Here is an 18,534-nt window from a genome sequence, read left to right on the forward strand (position 1 = left end):
GATCTGTCGCCCATAACCATTCCGCTTTGCTGCTTGTCACTCCTTTTGTCGAACCTCTACCAAATCTACATCTATCTATTGTCGATTAGAATCCCTCATTGGTACCTGCCTTCCCTCTGCCGCTGGTAACAGATCCACCATCATGGATCTTCATTGCTCATTGTTGAGAAAATACCCGAAATTTGATGTGAAGGGTGTGGGATCCCGTCTTCACGCACGTAAAGGTCCTCTAAAACAAGCATCTTTTATCTGTAGGAAAACAGAAAGAGCTTAAAAAGAGAAAGAATGGGAGAAAGGGGGAAAGAAAGACGGAAAATCGAAAGGTAAGAGAGAAGGAAGTAAAATAAACTAAATAAAAAGGGGAATACGTTTTTTTAGATTGCCATCGTCGTCTCTTTCGGTTGCCTGCCTTTTCAAATTTAGTATTTTTTTTTTCTTTCGATTTCATATATTCAAAGGCTATAAAAAGACCTTTTTCTTGTAGTGTTAGTTCAAGTGTATCAAGTGTGTATCAGATGTATCAATTGTGTATCAAATGTGTCACATGTATCAGATGTATCACGTGTATAAAGTATGTATTGGGTGTATCAGTTATATTCGTACATTTTCTATATTTTCTGTTTTAAATTATGGGTTGAACTTCTTTTTTTTGCTATTTTTGCAAAACTAAAAAGTCTGGTTACGGACCTAATATTAAGAACTTAAATTGTTCATTTCATAGCTAGTCCATATACATAATATATGAATACAAGGATGAAGAATATTTATATATGAGTACACACTACATAGGTAGCACTAGCACTCAATTATATGTTGCAACCATTTGATTCCATAATTGAATTTCAAGCCCACCCTCACATTTTGTATGTTTTTTTTATTACAATAGGATAAGAGAGAATCAAATCACTAACCTTTTAATTGTTAACATATAATATATATCAAGTTATGTTTACTTTAACTTTTTCTCGATACACGTTAGTCTACATAAAAATATGACTCGATTTATACTATTTTAAATTTTAGCTATATAAATTAACTTCATAAAAACATTACCATAACATTAATAATTAGAAAAGTGAATGGGATTGAGCTAAAGATGCCTTGCAAGGTTAGAGAGCCACTCGAGTCAATCTTTGTCGTCCCCTCCCCTAGGATCTTGGAAGTTAAATTAGACGTTTGGTTTTAAGATTATAATAGCGGTAGTATCAGTTTGGAGGACTCAAATAGATCTCCTATATGCATCGGGTTTAAAAGAAGATATTCAAATTGACTGATCAAATAGTTGGAGCTGTGAATGTGGGTTTTCATTAATGTATTTTCACTCTTGTGATATGGCGAGCAAATTTGTGTTGGGAATGTAATCAAAGTCTTACATTGGTTAAATAAAGAGATTATCATGGATATAAAAGTGAAGACAATTATCTTCAATGGTAATGAGACCTTTTGAGGTGATACAAAAAATAAAGTCACGCGGGTTTATGTCAAATATGAACAATATCATACTCTTGTTTGTGTGAAAGACAATGAAGACTCTTTTTTTTTTTTTTTTTTGGCACTTCTTCGAATTGGATTTCTTTCTTCTTCTTTTTTTGGCAATGAGAACTTTAGGTGTTTTTATTGTAGTGGTTGACCGTTATATCGAAAATGTGAATCTCCCACCTATCCCTTGTTCGCTACTTTCTTTGAAAATATTTTTTTTGTCCAATCCACCAATTTTCTTATTCCTAGCTATAAAACACGTACAATACACATAACTAAATATCATGAAATTTCAGTAACAAACTAATATAAATTTTATTAAATCTATATAATAAATATCTTACATAAAAATTAAAAATAATAAAATAGTTAATAGCCAATACCATATATATATGGAAAAGTACAAAATTAGGAAAGAAAAGTTAAAAAATATCAAAAAAAAAACTCTAAATAGTACAAATAAAATGGTTTTTTTAATTATAGATGAGTATGAGTATAATTTATACTTAAATTTAAAAAGAAAAAGGCATACATACTTAATGGGAAGGATATAATGGATATTTAATTTTTTTTAAAAAATGACAAAATGGAGAGCGAAAGATTCCCCAAAACAGAGAGAAATAGAGATAATTGGTAAACTTTTTTTAATTATTTATCTTAAATATTTTTTAGTTTTAAAGTATAATGCAGAAAGACGATAAATAAAGCACAAAATGTACCAATCCTTGTTTCTTTTCTGTTCTTCCAAAATGAACTATTTGGCCTTGGCCCCATCCATAGCGAGTCTCCATGACCTTATTAAAAAGAATAATATAATAACAATTAAGTTAATTTTAAATAATAACTTAAAATTGAAATTTCTAGATTATATTAATACTCCACTTGGTACAATCCTAACAAAAATCATATTCATCAAAATCTAATAGTGAGTATTGATTTTGTCACTCAAATTCGATATTAATTTTTTTAAAAAAAATGAAAAACTTCCAAACTTCGAGGATTGGTTGTTTTGATTCCATTCATTTATTACGTTTGAAGAATCTTCAATCCGAAAAATGAGTTTCGTCACAAATTCTTTTCCTCAATTTCGTCGTTGCTCAAAGTCTGCCGTTGATCCTCCTTCCCATTCTCTAACAACCGCGGCGTTCCCGGAGCCTTTTCTACCTCCGTCGCCGCCGCCATCTCAATCTGAGAAACCCTAATGGCGCCGATTAATCTCTCCGGCAACTCATCCTCCGTCACTGCTTCCACCACAAATCCCATGTCGATCGTAACGGAATCTACGTAATGCAATGTCAATCGCAAAATCGCGCTCGCCAAAGCCGAGCTTCCGATGTCCACGTCGATCTCAAAGTAATTTGAACCTCTGTGATAACTACACGTTAATGATTTTCCGAGCAAACAGGCGCTGTAATTTCCGACGGTTTTCTTCACAATCCACGGTCCTTTTTCGATCCGGTTCACGATCTTGAAGCGCTGGTTTCTGAAGGAATCATCGCCATGAATAAACCGGTGGAGAAGAGAACCGGCCGGGATCGGATCTTCCGCAGCGAAATAGATCACGGCGCTGTATTGATCCTTGTTAGGGATTTGAAGATTAACGGCGAAAACAAAGCTCTTCGACGATTTTCCTGCGGATTGTGCTTTACGGAGAGATGAAGAGACGCGATTGTCTTCACGCGCCATAACGTTTTCAAGTTTAGAAGTGGATTTCAGCCAGTCCATACCGGCGGGGAAAAGCAAGTAATCGCCAGCGGGAGATTTCTGATGTTTCGTGAAATACTCTGTGGAACGGACGGAGAAAAGGTCGCCGGGGGGTGAAGCCCAGCCGTTGGTTCCGGTTTGAAGATCGACGTGGCGTAAGGATCCGCCATTGATGGATTCGGAGATCCAATCGTCGGCGGAGGAGAGTTCTGTCCGGTGGTTCTGAGAAACGGGAAGCATTTTGTTTTAATAGAAATGGGTGAAATGGATTTTGTTGTGAAGAGGAAAAGGCAAAATAGGAGAAACGAAGGAAGCCTTGGCTTCAAGCAAAAAACGGGATTCTGATTTTCTTTTCTTTCTTTCTTTTTCCATTTTTTTTTTTTTTTTTTTAAATATCCCTCGGCTTTTTATCTCCATTTTTCCTTTATTTATTTATTTATTTATTATTTTTGTTTTTATTTAATTATGATGGATTATTTTACTTAGTAATTGTAGGTAGATTAGAGCTGTAATTAAGAGTTGGATAGCCAAAGTAATGTAGTATTTATGGGAAATTAAATGTGATTTGAACAGCTCTTGCTAATTTACAAATTGGTCAAGTTTAGAAGCATTAGCTTTAACCCTCCACACAAGAAAAAGAAAAAAATAGAAAAGAAAAGAAAGAAACAAAGTTATAAGGTTTCAAATCGTTCTTTATTTATAATACTATATATGAAAAAGAAAAATCGTTTAAACCTAATTTAAGTGATTATCTAATGTATTTAACTTGTTCAAGAAGTTATAATTTTTTTAAGTTAAATCAGTACCACTTAGCTAAATTCTCTTTGATCAAGAGATTATAATTTTAATGTAAAAATAAATAAATAAAATGCTACATTCTTAAAAAATTAAATTGTTAATATTAACTCCCATTAAATATTTTGTAAAAATGTTGCCATAATTGTTTTTATTTGAAAGATCTTAGAAAACACTTTTCCTTTCTATACTTTCATAAAAGTAGCAATTAAGCCTTTAAACTTTGATTTGTAAATATTCAAATCAAATATTTTTATTCTGGTAACAATTTAATTTTCATCATGAAAAATCAAATCACAATCATGCCAATCTTTTTGAGAAAATTGCAACTTATACCCTAATGTATGGGGATAATTTTAATTACACTCTCAAATTTTTAATTGTAAAAATTGAACTATCAAACTTGTGCAAGTGTCGAAATTAGATTTTGTCAAGTCCATGTATCTTCTTACCGAAATGAAATTGGTTTAGTGGTATTGGCATGACTTCTGTTCCAAGAGGTCAGATGTTTAATCTCCCTCTTATTTCCAATTTCCCTTCATCCCATATCAGTACTTGTTGTTCATTCATGATTTTTATATTAAACATAGTTTGAGTACTTATTTTTTACATCTTTAAATGTTTGAAGTTCTATTTTTTACAACTAAAAGTTTAATGGTGTAATTGTTACCATCATCATAATTTATGGGTTTTTTTTTTTTTTTTTTTTTTTTTTTGCAATTTTCCCATTTTTTATGAGGTAAGATCTCATTCTTGTACAAACCAATTTATCAATGATCCCATCAAAAATTAATAGTGCATTTTCACATAATCTAAATCAAGACAAATTTTGAATGCATACTAAATTGTTACAAAATTGAATATGTGTGGATTTCTTTGGCTTAACTTTCTAAGTGCAAGTTTATAACTTTCTAGGAATAATACGCATATCTTAAATACTTAAAAAGTTAATCCAAACAGATGTTAAATCATTACAAATTAAAATTAAAATTTAAGAACAAAAAATGTTTTCTGACTTTAATTTTATTTTCAAAGTAATGCATGACATGATCTTGTTCATTGTCTTTTGCTTGTTAAATTTGAGATGCCAATGAATGTTGGAAATTTATGCGAGATATAAATAAGTGCGGAATAAACTAAATTATATCTCAAACTCCCACTTCATATATTAGAATCAAATAAGTAATTAATCATAAAATTGTAAATAAAATTGTAAATAAAAAGGATGGAAAAAGAGAACGAGACCAAAATATATTGGTTCACTCTAAATTCAGGACTCCGTCCAGTTTTCTACAATTGGAGGTTCTACTATGATGGAGATTGTAAAATACCCAATACTCATGTTACAAATCTCTCCAACAAGCACTATTTGAATACACAAATCGGTAACTTAGTATAAATAATATGAGAAACCTTCAACCTAAACAAAAAATAATATTTTCTGTATTTTTTCTTTTCTCACTGCCACACTAAAATGAGACACTGGAATCCTTCGGGTGTATTTTGTTCTCTTCATCGGGAAGAAGACCCCACGACCACCTTCAGTGCAATCTTTTCTTAATATATAAATACATATATGTGTGTTTCTGCCAACTAATGGGCCAAGCCCATGAACCTTCAAGAAAAAATAAGGATTTTTATATAAGAAGTTGGCCATATATTTTCATAAATATTTTAAATTTGATTTTTTATTTTTAGACAGATTTACCCTTTTTATATTTATTTATATTTTTTCCTTATTTTCGAAGCTATTTAATGATAGAGAGAAAATACATTTATTATAAAGAGAAAAAATGTATTTAATATAACTTTTCTCATTTATCAATTGGAGAGAGAAAATTCGTTTATTTTAATTTTTTCTATTTCTTAATTTGAAAAAAATGTATTTAATAAAGTTTTATTTTCTATTTACGTTGGTTTTCAAATATCTATTTATATGATTTTTTTTAACGGATTAATGGTTATTTTAAATATACCTCAAAACATTGTTAGATATTTTAAAATATCTAACCAATATATGAAATATACTACAATTTATAAATTAGAGATTGACTCGGTGTTTGACATAAATCACAATATAAACCAATATGTAAAATATACACAGTATATATCATAAATTTCATTTACACCCGTATATATATCATAATACAATAAGTCTAAATAAAAAATACTTGTTTATATTAAATAAAGGAATACATATACCACAGTATATATCAAATTTCTTACAAAAGTTAAAAAAAAGTACATATATATCACAGTATATATTAAAAAAATGATAAAAATGAAGTCCATCTTCATATGGGAGCTTATAATACATAATTCTCCATCTTCATCTCTTCTCCTTCCTCAGCCATAGCCACCATAGATCTCTCTCCCATCGTCGTCGATCGGATTTGCTCACCCTATCATGTTGTCGATTGAATCTACTCAATCCGTCACCATCGATTCGTCCAACGCCGTCCGCACCATCAATTCATCCTAAGCCATTTGTGTAATCTCGTGTCAAACCATCAATTCGCCCCACACCGTCATCTACCTCCTACAACTCACATTGCCAAAAGGAGAAAAAAGAGGGAAGAGGAAGAAATGGTTGTGAATTATGAGGGGAGAATATATAAAATATATTATTGAGAAGAAAGAATATATGTATGAAAGAGAGAGAATATGTATGGGAGAGAGAATAAATATATATATAAAATGTAGGTGAGAACTTTAAATATTCAAGTGATATAGTGAAAATAGGAGGACCAATCATTTTTTTTAAAAAAAAATAAACGTTCAAGAAGACCTCCAATTTTATCTTCCACCGACTCATTTTCTTCTTTACAAAAACACCTCCAATTTTAACCAATCAAAAACCATCTTACTCACCTCTATAATTACCCAATTAAATTATTTCTTATGGCTTAAGTAAAAATGAAGAAATGGGCTTTTGGAATTTGGGTTTTGTCTCCATTTTTCTAACAATGAATGCAATATCTATTAAATTATGATTTAGTAATATCGTTTATCATTGTTATCATGAAATATGGCATTGAGAATTAATAGTTGAGTGAATATATTTATACAACTTTAGGTTGGCAACCCTATTGTAAGCCAAGGATATAAAAACTAAAATTCCACGAAATCTAAATATACAATCAATCCTAAGGGAATTCTTACGTATTTAATGTGAACTTTGTCGATTTGGACCGAAATTAATCCTCTAAATAATTACTTGTATTATTATGTATTTTATTTTCCACTTACACAATGGCCACAATTTGCATTTTCATTCCTTGAATAAACAAATCATAGAACTTAAGAACGTGAATATTAAATAAATCATAAGCAGTTAATTATATAACTAATATGCAACCAATCCAAAGACATCCTTGTGTTAATTACTATGAATCCATTAACATTCAACATAAACTTGAATTATAAAAAGTTTAAATCATTAAACTCTAGTCGAAACAATATTTAATGGGCAAACCTAACTTAATGTAATTGGTCAAGACATTAATGCATCTACTATCTAGCATGTTTGAAACCCCACCTACACATCATTGATTAAAAACATAAATAAATAAATTCTCACCTCCAATATTGATTTGATTTTGTATTCCTAAAAAGCTCGATTGGATCAACATTTGATAAGAATTTTATCATTGACATTCGTAAAAACAATGCTTAAAGCATAAAATTGATAATCCAATGGTATGGATATACTTGTGTAGTATTGAATGGATGCTACTCATCCACTGAACTTAAAATAACCACTTTGATTCAATTGCCTATTGCAGGTTTTGGGGCCATCAATAAGTCAGCTAATGAAAATTAAAGCCACAACAGAGAGAATCAACCCAGAGGCTTGGAATTACAAAAATTTGATTATATATAGCTAACACAAAGCAAAAGATTACATGTTAAAAGTCATTTAAGGCCTTAGTTTGGTAGGTAACCATTTGATTTTTTGTTTTTGATATTTGTGTAGAAGAAAGAAAAGTCCAAGAAGCATACTCCCAAATTTACACTTGTGGTGGGGGCTCGTTGTTGGGAGGTTGCGGTGTTGCTGGTAGCGCCTCTTGAAAGTACGACTGATGCAAATGATTGGGTACCATGGGCCCATGAAGGTAAGCAGTCGGGAAGTTGAAGTATTCATGGTTGCATTCAGTTAGTTGTTGTTGGTTCTGGCGAATGGAGAAAATGTTGCGTTGTATATTGACACCATTGCCTGGCGCAGAACATCATTGCTAGCGTGCAACTCCGCAAGCGATTGGTGGAAGGAGGAAAGTTCATGGGAGAGGAGGCCTCGCATCTTATCGACTGTAGCAACTAGGGATGTGATGGATGAGTGATGGGGGAAGATGCCTTCGATGTCTCACCAACGTCGTTTTGGGGCTGATTTGAGGGGTCATCAGCACGAGACAAGGTACGCGATAAAGAATGGGTTGGTGATTGTTGGCTGGATGAAGTTGCTGGTGATGGGGGATCCGAGTCTGTGATGAGGAGGAGATTTGTAAGAGTTTCAGGGAGAAGGGAAGGAGGGATAATGGGGTTGGGAGGGAGGATGACCAAAGGTGAAGGCTAATCAATGGGCTCATCAGGTTGATTGCAATAAGAGCAACCCTACACAACTTCCTTCCCTTTGTCATTTCTGCGCTGCCTTTTAGGTTGAGGAGGTTGCAACGCATTCAAATCAATGTTGGGTCGTTTTGGTGGAGGTTATGGGCAGTGTGGCGAATCTTTCAACAAAATCCTTAGAATCTTAATGTTGATCAGGTCGTGGACCTCTGCCATGGGCTCGTCTTCAATACCATAGCCCACTGAAGGGCGTAGACTGGAGACTGTCCACGGGAAGAAGAATTGTCCTCGAATCCTACCAACATAGCCCCTTATCTACCTTGCAATCAATTTTCCAACATCGATAAGAATGTCGCGCACAATACAATATGCGGCCATAACTCTATCCCTTGAGATGGTTTTATCGTGTGTTGTCGGGAGGAGTCTCTTCTTCACTAGATAAACCCAAAGGCACGCTTCAGGCAGCAAACGATTGGAGGCAAGTGTTAAAATGCCGGCCAGGGAGACGGTCCATGTGGTGCCCGATTGCGCCAATATTTTCAAAGCATCCTCCAAATGCTCATCTTCTGGCTTATCGATCAACATGTTGCCTGGTGCCTCTGGAAAGTCTTTTAACTTGTAAAGTTGGTGGCACCTTTTGAAAGTACAACGACTGATGCAAATGATTGGGTACCATGGACCCATGAAGGTAAGCAGTCAGGAAGTTGAAGTATTCATGGTTGTGTTCAACTAGTTGTCGTCGGTTCTGGCGAATGGAGAAAATGTTGCGTTGTATATTGATCATTGCCTGGCGCAGCACATCATTGCTAGCGTGCAACTCCGCAAGCGATTGGCGGGAGGAAAGCTCATGGGAGAGGAGGCCTCACATCTCATCGACTACAGCAACTAGGGATGCGATGGATGAGTGATGGAGGGAAGATGCCTTCGATGTCTCACCAGCATCGTTTTGGGGCTGATTTGAAGGGTCAGCACCCAAATCGTGTAGGTCATCAACACGAGGTAAGGTACACGGTGAAGAATGGGTTGGTGATTGTAGGCTGGATGAAGTTGTTGGTGATGGGGGATCCGAGTTTGGGATGAGGAGGAGATTTGTAAGAGTTTCAGGAAGAGGGGATAGAGGGATAATGGGGTTGGGAGGGAGGATGACCAAAGGTGAAGGCTATTCAATGGGCTCATCAAGTTGATTGCATTCAGAGCAGCCGTGCACAACTTCCTTCCCTTTGTCATTTCTGCACTACCTTTTCGAGGTTGCAACGCATTCAAATCAATGTTGGGTCGTTTTGGGCAGTGTGGCGAATCTTTCAACAAAATCCTTAGAATCTTTATGTTGATCAATTCGGGGACCTCCGGCATGGGGTCGTCTTCAATACCATAGCCCATTGAAAGGCATAGACTGGAGACTGTCCACAGGAAGAAGAATTGTCCTCGAATCCTACCAATATAGCCCCTTATCTATCTTGCAATCAATCTTCCAACATCGATGGGAATGTTGCACGCAATACAATATGCGGCCATGACTCTATCCCTTGAGATGGTTTTATCATGCGTTGTCGGGAGGAGTCTCTTCTTCACCAGATAAACCCAAAGGCGCGCTTCAGGCAGCAAACAGTTAGAGGCAAGTGTTCAAATACCGGTCAGGGAGACGCTCTATGTGGTGCCCGGTTGTGCCAATATTCTCAAAGCATCTTCCAAATGCTCGTCTTCGGGCTTATCAATCAACATGTTGTCTGGTGCCTTTGGAAAGTCTTTTAACTTGTAAAATTAGTTGATATCCTAGACGCTGAACGATACGACCCTCCCGTCGACGATTACCGCATCCTTCGTTTCGTGTAGGCTGCCTTGGTAGAAGGCCCTCACTACCTTTGGAATGACTATAGATGGAATGACTTGAATTGGGTCGAATTTTGGACCCGAGCAATTTTAAATACTCAACCCAATCCAATTTAAGATTCAAAGCCCAATCGGTCATCCAGCCGAATTTATCGATCGTGGTCTACGTTTTACCACCTTTTAAGTTGATAAGCTCATTACTGTGATCAAATGATCAAATAGAGGACACGTGACATTTTGTGATTGGACGAAATTTCTTCTCCAACACCCAAACTTTCCCCTAATATTTTAAATCAACCAACAAGTTATGTAACAAATTTTGCAATAACAACAAAGTACAACAACCAATTTAAAGGTTTTAAAATATATAGAATTACTAAAGCCTAACGAATCAAAATAGCAAGATGATAAAAATTTATTTTTGTCCATATAAATCAGATGGTTTTCTCATTATGCCCTCATCATAGATGCTAAGCAAAAAGTGCAATATCCACCGCATAGGTCCATATCATAGACAGACTTCACCATAGGATGCAACGCTGAAAAAATAGACCAACGGTATATGTCTAATGGATCAATTTATTAAAATTTCAAACAAAATTCTACCAGATATATGATTAACTTAGCCAATTCTAAGAAGTATGGACACTTTAATTTAGCTAGCGTGTCCATATCCGATAGGATTAGCAACGGGACAGAGCGATACCAGAGATGCACTCTCCATCTCCGTCCCCACGGGGATTTTTAATCCTCATCCCCACCCCATTCTCCGTCTTAAGGAATATGGGTCTTAAGGAATCGGGGTTTAGGTTGGAGAATCTTCGTTCAGAAATCGAGTCTTCGCGAGAAAAAATTCTTCGTCTATTATTTTTTATTTTTAATTATTTTTATTTAAAATCAATAATTTTTTGTATTTATATTGAAAGGATACTTTTTAGGTAACATGTTGGTATTATTATTATTTTATTTATTTAAATTAATAATAAAAATATTTTAATATTTCTTTATTTTAAAATTTAATAAGAAGTTAAAAATTAATTATATTATGAAATGAAATAAAAAAAAGTAAAATAAGAAAAAAAAAACAAGAAAAAAACAAAAACAAAATCAGGAGCTTTAAAGCTAAGCTACTGTTATATGTATATATGTATATATATGTATGTATGTATTAAAAAAATTATTCGGGGTGGGGATACCCTCCCCATCCTCGCCCCGTCCCTACTAGTCCCGATTTGACCCCACCTTCTATCGGGGCGGGTACTCACGGGAATTTTTGCCAACATTAGTGTCCAACACTTGGATACTTCAACACTTATTGAACACGTATCGGATACTTGAAAGTGCAATACATGTGTTAGACACTAGTTGTACAAATTCAAAACAGGATCAATATTTGATAGACATGTATCAAAGACTTCTTACATATACTAAGTCAACACATGTATGACAAAAATAAGAAAATTTGAGAGTGAAACACATCAAACTAATCTTTTAAGCATAGAAATAAATAAACTCACCGACTTTGAATTTCCTTCTAGGTTAAAAATGATATATATTTTAATAAAAATGTCTTTGTCGTGTTCTTGTCCTAAATTTTTAAAAAATAGTGTCTTTGTGTCGGTGTCGTATCTTATTTATGTCTCGTATCCGTATCCGTACTTCTTAGAGTCAATCCAAAGAATCAGATGGATATGGAAATTAAAAATGGATCCTAACAAGACATTTAAGATACTGAAAGAAAACTAGAATAGAATAAGCAAGCCATAACAAGAAGATTGGTATTCGTTTTCTTACCATCCCTACAAGAAACAACACTTAATCGATGTTTTAAAGAGTGCTTCAATTAAATTATTTTGAATATTTTATTGCTTCTGTGAGTTTTTATAAAGCCTATATGAATTCTCCTACTGGCCAACTATAAACTCTACATCAGATACTTCTGGAAAGGGAAACCAACAAAGCATTGATCCTCTATACGGTCGAATATACCGATATGTAGTACACACTAATCTATTGAATGTAACAGCAACAGAGAAATATGAACTGATATTCATTTACGTACTAGGAAACATATTCAAGCTAGAACACTATGACAAAAGAGCCAATAGCAGAGGGTATATCATATCTAAGAGCTCTAAGGCAACCTTGTGCTTCTTGGGCAAAAATAAGCGAATATTCAGATGAATTGGCATTATTTCAAAACGTTAAATCACCACTCGACTCAAAAGGTTAAGTTGATTGATTACGGTAAATTTTTAATACTTCAATATTCTCCTCACTTGTGAATTTGGAAATTTGTATAATGTCCTAACAAGTGGAAAACGATATTAATTGGGAAGGAAGTGACATCAGAGAGAAACACAAAACATCCTCCTTTGATACTATGTTAAACAACCACCCAATCTAAAAGCTTAAGCTAATGAATTACGAGAAATTTAATTATATCAATACACCAACCACTAGAAGGAACCTGAGAAATGCTAGATGTGCGAGTGAGAGAGAACTATGTGCGTCAATGGGATCTATTAGTTACATTCCAGCTTCAGTTTTACAATTCCCTTGAAATTGAATAGTTAATTATAATCATTCATTGAATATCGCAACCTTTATTTACGATTATGAGTTTCTAACATTGCTCCTACAGATGCACACTGTGTTCGCTGTCACTTTACTGTAGGCTATTGACAACTAGAAATTGAAGAAACGGTTTGATATCTCTACAAAACCATGGCGAAAAGCTAGAGAATCAGCTATAAGTAAACTGATCAATCAGATCAAATGATGAACACTTGAACAGAGGAGGCAACCTAATTCGATCGACATTAAAGAAAGGATCTGTTATATATCATTCTCAACTATTAGGTACAGTAACCAGTAATAAAAATGGTACCAAACACGTTTTTCTATTAGCAATGTAGCTACGAGCTTCAGAAACATTCAACGAATTAGGGTTCCACTAACCTTCTTATTTTCCGTCAAGTAAATCAAACTGTTCTTCAATGTGCTTTCCTCCTTTGAGGCCTGTTATCCGTTGCTAATCTGTAAATCCAGTAGACCTAAAACAAAAACTCCAAGATCAAATGATGAATTTCACACTTCAAGCGGCCGTGTAATAGAATGGAAAAGTGGAGGTTGAAGTTGAGATTTAAGTACCAAAGCGAGAACATGTGCGGCAATTAGAATAACAACGATAAAAGGGACGACATCGAGAATCCACGGCCTTGAATCAACCTGTTGCTGGTTCGCCATTGTAGAAGGAGATCGATCACGATTACGATACCTCCTGGCTTGCAAACGAAAAGTTCATATTCACTTGATTTGCTTGCCAGAAAGAGAAAGTAAAGCTAGTGAGAAATGAAAATTGGAGCTGTAATGAACAGACCGTGGTGAAGAAGATGCAAGGTGGATTTGGATCTTCGTTAATGGAGTCCGATCGGCCCGAGCAAAGGCCACATGTTGTCTATGCGATAATCCACGGTCGAAGAAGCTCCATTGAAACCATGGATTTGGACGCCCTCGTGTGGCCCAAGCAAAAAGCAATTTCGGCCTGATTCATTTACCGTCAATATTGATTAGTGATTTTTACAATAAACATCCCCACATATTTCAAATATGTCATTTTTTTTAAGAAACGTTTTTAGTATTGCTTTTGGACAAGTTTACCCTTTTTATTCTTTTTATTCCCCATTTTTATATATACTAATAAAAAATCACGTGATAGTGTTAGTTGAAAAATCATTTTTTCAATTGTGGATCATGTCAATTTATCCTTACAAAGTATTTTATTAACCACGAACTTGACTAAAAAATCATTTTCATAATTATTTAATTTAAAAGATGTTAATTATTTTAAAATTATTTGTGTGTATGTTATTTGTTGCTATTAATGAAATCCTAATTTTAAAATTATATCATAGTTTGTTCATGAATAAAAAAAATAATGTAATTTTTAAAATCAAATGGCTCAATCACTCTAATATATTAGAATATAGTCATTCACTATATAAAGATGATATTGGACATACTAAAAAAATGACTATTGGGCTAGTTATTACTATTATTATTTTAATTTCAAATATTTTTTTAACTAAATTTTTTGTAGGTTTTATATGTTAAAAATATACCCAAAAAATTAAGATCTCGTTTGGTAACTATTTGGATTTTTGTTTTTGAAAATTAAGTCTGTTTTATTCACATTAACTTTCTTTCAATTGTTGTATTCTTATCCAAATTAAAAAAACAAACAACTTTTTTTAAAAAAAAAAATTTAATTCTCAAAATTTGACTTGATTTTTCAAATCATTAACTTAATTTTCAAAAATAAAACTGTTACTAAACGGGGATCTGAGTTTTTTAAAAGATTTTTTTTATCATAGCCAATTTTTTTGACAAAAATTTTGTTATTATTTTATATTTAAAATATAAAATAGATGTTTTTTTAAAACAAGTAAAATAGATACTTCATTTATATAATTTTTAAATAAAACGTTAAACATATTTTTCTTTTCCAAAATAAGTTAGTTAAAATAAATTTGATTGAAGATGTCTATAAATTAGATTACTTTATTAGTGGGGATCATCATATCTAAATGGATTGCAATTGGATAAAGAAAAAAAAACAATTAAATGAATATAAGTTCATAGCAATTAGATACAAATAAATTAAAATAATGAAAATCGAGTCAAACAAATTAGATAATCTAAGAGACCATGGAAAGAAAGAAGATGCACATTTTTTAAAAACGAATGAGATTGAATTTAAAAATAAGAATTACGAAATTATGATTAAAAGAATCAAATCAATTTCTATATGCTATTCACTTGAAGTTCTAACCTCTCTCACTATATACTTCTATTCTCTAAAAAATTCTTTTATATTAAAAGTAAACCTATAATGATAAAATTGTTATCATCAATCGATCAAAATCCATTTTGCTCTCTGATTGATATTGTCTCAAGAAAAATTTGTCACGGCCTTAAAACAATGTTTATTTGAGGTACGTATTTTGCTTCTTATTTTGTTGAATAATTTCACTTCCTTTGAAAATTTGTCTTCCTCCTCACTTCGGAAATGAACAAATGACTAATTAAGTTGTGAAACACTTTGTACAATTTATTTAGCAATTATTTTTCATTCAAATATTCTATTTGTTTTTTTTTTATATGGAATAATATCTTGAAAGCAAACCTTTTCCTTCATAAACTTCCTTGAAACAATTCAGTGGTAAAAATAAATCTTTTAAATAAATGTTGCGTTAAATTTTGATAACTCAAATTTATTGATATATTGATAAAACATTGGTCGAACAAACATTTAAGTAAATAAAAAATGATCGAATTTATTTAAATCAATAAATAAGTTTTATATTTTCATAATTTCACTTATGATAGCTAATGGATGATATTTGTATGCATTCGTAATATTTGAATAAAATATAAAAAAAATCGATTAGTCTCTGACATTAATATTGAATGGTTCAATTCGTAAATATATTAATAGATATATGGACATTTCGACATAATTTTACTGTAGTATAAAAAAAACAAAATTTAAAATTGACAGTTATTAATACTAAATCAAAACGAATCCAAACAATCTACAAATACAATTTGATAACAAGGGGAAAACACGATTTTTTATGTCCAAGTTTCTTTGGTTTATCTTGTAACCATTTCGGTTTCGTCAGGTAATTATCTTTTTTTTTTTTTTCAAAAAAATAAGTCTATAAACACGACCTTCACTTTTAAATTTATTTATTTGTTATCTAAATTTCATCAATGATTTAAAAAACTAAGTCAAATTTTGAGAACTAAAAAAGGTAGATTTCAAAAAGTTGTTTTTGTTTTTAGAATTTGGCTAAGAACTCAACAATTGTATCTAAGAAAGATTCATCTGTAAAAAAATGTGGATGAAATATGTTTAATTTTAAAAAACAAAAACAAAAAACAAAATGTCTACCATATGATCCTTTTGTTTTTTTGTTTTTGTTTTTTGAAAACGAAATCTATTTCCTCTCTATTTTTTACAACAATTTGCATATTTCTTAAGTACAATTGTTGAATTATTAACTAAATTCCAAAAATAAATATACAAGTTTTTAAAAACTACTTTTTTTTTTTAATTTTTAAATTTTGACTTGATTTTTTGATCCTTTGATAACACGTAGATAACGGATGAATAAATTTGAAGATGAAAATAATGTTTATATGAATTTTCAAAAAAAAAAATCCAAAATGGTTTTCGAGTTTGATATTTATTTGGTGCTCAAATTTTACTATTCTACACTTTTACCTATGAGCAACCCACTTTGATCTTTAACACTAACTTCCAATTAATTAAATAAAAATATTATGAAGTGAAACTCTATAGTTAGTTTTTTTAATACAAAGTGGGAGATTGAACTTTTCAATTGTACAAAGGTTATGCCAATAGCATTGAATCAAATTTAGTTAAATTTTAATTGTGATGGAAAGTCATAACTAATTAATATGAAAATAAATATGAACATTAAAGATCAAAAGTATATATTTAGGGAAAGAAAATCAAGCTTTAAGTGAAAATTTTGAAATTTAAGACATTTTTTAAAATTTAAGGAGAAAATTAAAACTAGAGATATTTTTCAAAATAAATGTGGGATTTCGACATAAAAGGCCTTAAAATAGGAGTTATATTATACTAATATCTTGAATATTTCATTTTTTTTTATAAAAAACAAAAAAAAAAAAAAAAAAAAAAAAAAAACTATTGAATTTGTTTTCCACCAATATCAGTAGCTATTTACAACTTAGGTTCTTGATCCAACTAACATAAATTGTAATATCTGAGGTAAGTTTTTTACACTATAAATATTTGTATTTAGTTAACTAGAAAAGTTTAGTGTTTAAAGATCAAAGGGGTTGCCATAGGTAAAAGTGTAATTATTAATTTTGAGTACCAAATAAATACTAAAACTGAAACCATTTTGGATTTTTTTTTTTTTTTTTTTAAAATTAAGCATATAGGAATTTTCTATATCAAATTATTTATTTGTTTTTCTACTTTTTACCATGAGATTAAAAAATCAAGCCAAATTTTGAAAATTAAAAAAAAAGTAGTTTTTAAATATTTGTGTGTTTATTTTTTAGAATTAGCTAAGAATTCAACAATAGTACTTAAGAAATTGAGAGGAAATAGATTTCATTTTCAAAAACAAGAAACAAAAAATGAAAGCCTCGTTTGGTAACTATTTTGGTTTTTTTAAAAATTAAGTCTATTTCATCTACATTTCCTTAACCCGTTGGCTCCAAAACCGGTGGAAGTTCCTCACGTCGACCCCAAACGTGAAGCACTTCGAAATGCCATTTACACTTTGATTCCTTAGCAAGTTCGGGAACATTGTGAGAAGGGGAACGGGAAGTTCACTTTCCAGAAAATGGCAGAAATTGATTCCAATGTCACAGAGAACATGATGTCTCGCGATCTGGAAATATCTCTGGAGATGGATACTAAACCCCTCTGTAGATGAGTGGAGAAGAGAAAGGAGAACTCTAATCTTTCTTAAATACAATAGTTGAGTCATTAGTCAAATTCTAAAGATAAAAACAACTTTTTGAAATTTATTTTTTTTAGTTCTCAAAATTTTACTTGGTTTTTTGAACCATGGATAAAATTTAGATAACAAAAGAATCAATTTGAAAATGAAAATAGTATTTATAGGCCTAATTTTCGGAAAAAACAAATAATAATTACTAGACGGAACCGAAATGGTTACAAAATAAACCAAAGAAACTTGGACATAAAAAAACTGTGTTTTCCCCTTGTTATCAAATTGTATTTATAGTTTGTTTGGTTTCGTTTCGATTTAGTGTTAATAACTGTCAATTTTAAATTTTGTTTTCTTATAGTACAGTAAAATTATGTCGAAATATCCATATATATCTATGAATATAATTACGAATTGAACTATTCCATATTAATGTTAGAGATTAATTGATGTTTTTGATATTTTATTCAAATATTACGAAAACATACAAATATCATCCATTAGCTATCATAAATGAAATTATGAAAATATAAAATTTATTTATTGATTTAAATAAATTCGATCATTTTTTATATACTTAAATGTTTGTCAATACTAATGTTTTATCAATATATATCCATAAAATTGACTTATCGTA

The 18,534-nt window shown here is 31.7% G+C and overlaps 1 protein-coding gene and 1 long non-coding RNA gene across 3 annotated transcripts; both read right to left on the bottom strand.

The window, feature by feature from the left end:
• Positions 1–2,216: 2,216 nt before the first annotated feature.
• Positions 2,217–3,579, bottom strand: LOC120086846 (protein ENHANCED DISEASE RESISTANCE 2-like). The gene has a single exon (XM_039043659.1). It carries the CDS (start codon positions 3,421–3,423, stop codon positions 2,545–2,547), a length of 879 nt encoding a protein of 292 aa, XP_038899587.1. The 5' UTR covers positions 3,424–3,579; the 3' UTR covers positions 2,217–2,544.
• A 2,563-nt stretch (positions 3,580–6,142) lies between these two features.
• LOC120085991 lies at positions 6,143–13,941 on the bottom strand. 2 transcript variants are annotated; one of them, XR_005484106.1, is made up of 4 exons: positions 13,757–13,941; positions 13,528–13,657; positions 13,336–13,430; positions 6,146–6,517 (listed from the first exon to the last, which is right to left on the bottom strand). It is a non-coding gene; the product is annotated as an uncharacterized LOC120085991 (long non-coding RNA). The 2 variants fall into 2 exon arrangements; XR_005484105.1 differs by lacking the exon at positions 13,757–13,941 and having other exon boundaries at positions 6,143–6,517; positions 13,528–13,750.
• Between the last annotated feature and the right edge of the window lie 4,593 nt (positions 13,942–18,534).

Source organism: Benincasa hispida, chromosome 9 (assembly GCF_009727055.1).
Source record: "Benincasa hispida cultivar B227 chromosome 9, ASM972705v1, whole genome shotgun sequence".
NCBI classification, from domain to species: domain Eukaryota; kingdom Viridiplantae; phylum Streptophyta; class Magnoliopsida; order Cucurbitales; family Cucurbitaceae; genus Benincasa; species Benincasa hispida.

Bases quoted from the DNA above. Each gene is read 5' to 3' on its own strand.
- LOC120086846 (XM_039043659.1), bottom strand. From the start codon at position 3,423: ATGCTTCCCGTTTCTCAGAACCACCGGACAGAACTCTCCTCCGCCGAC.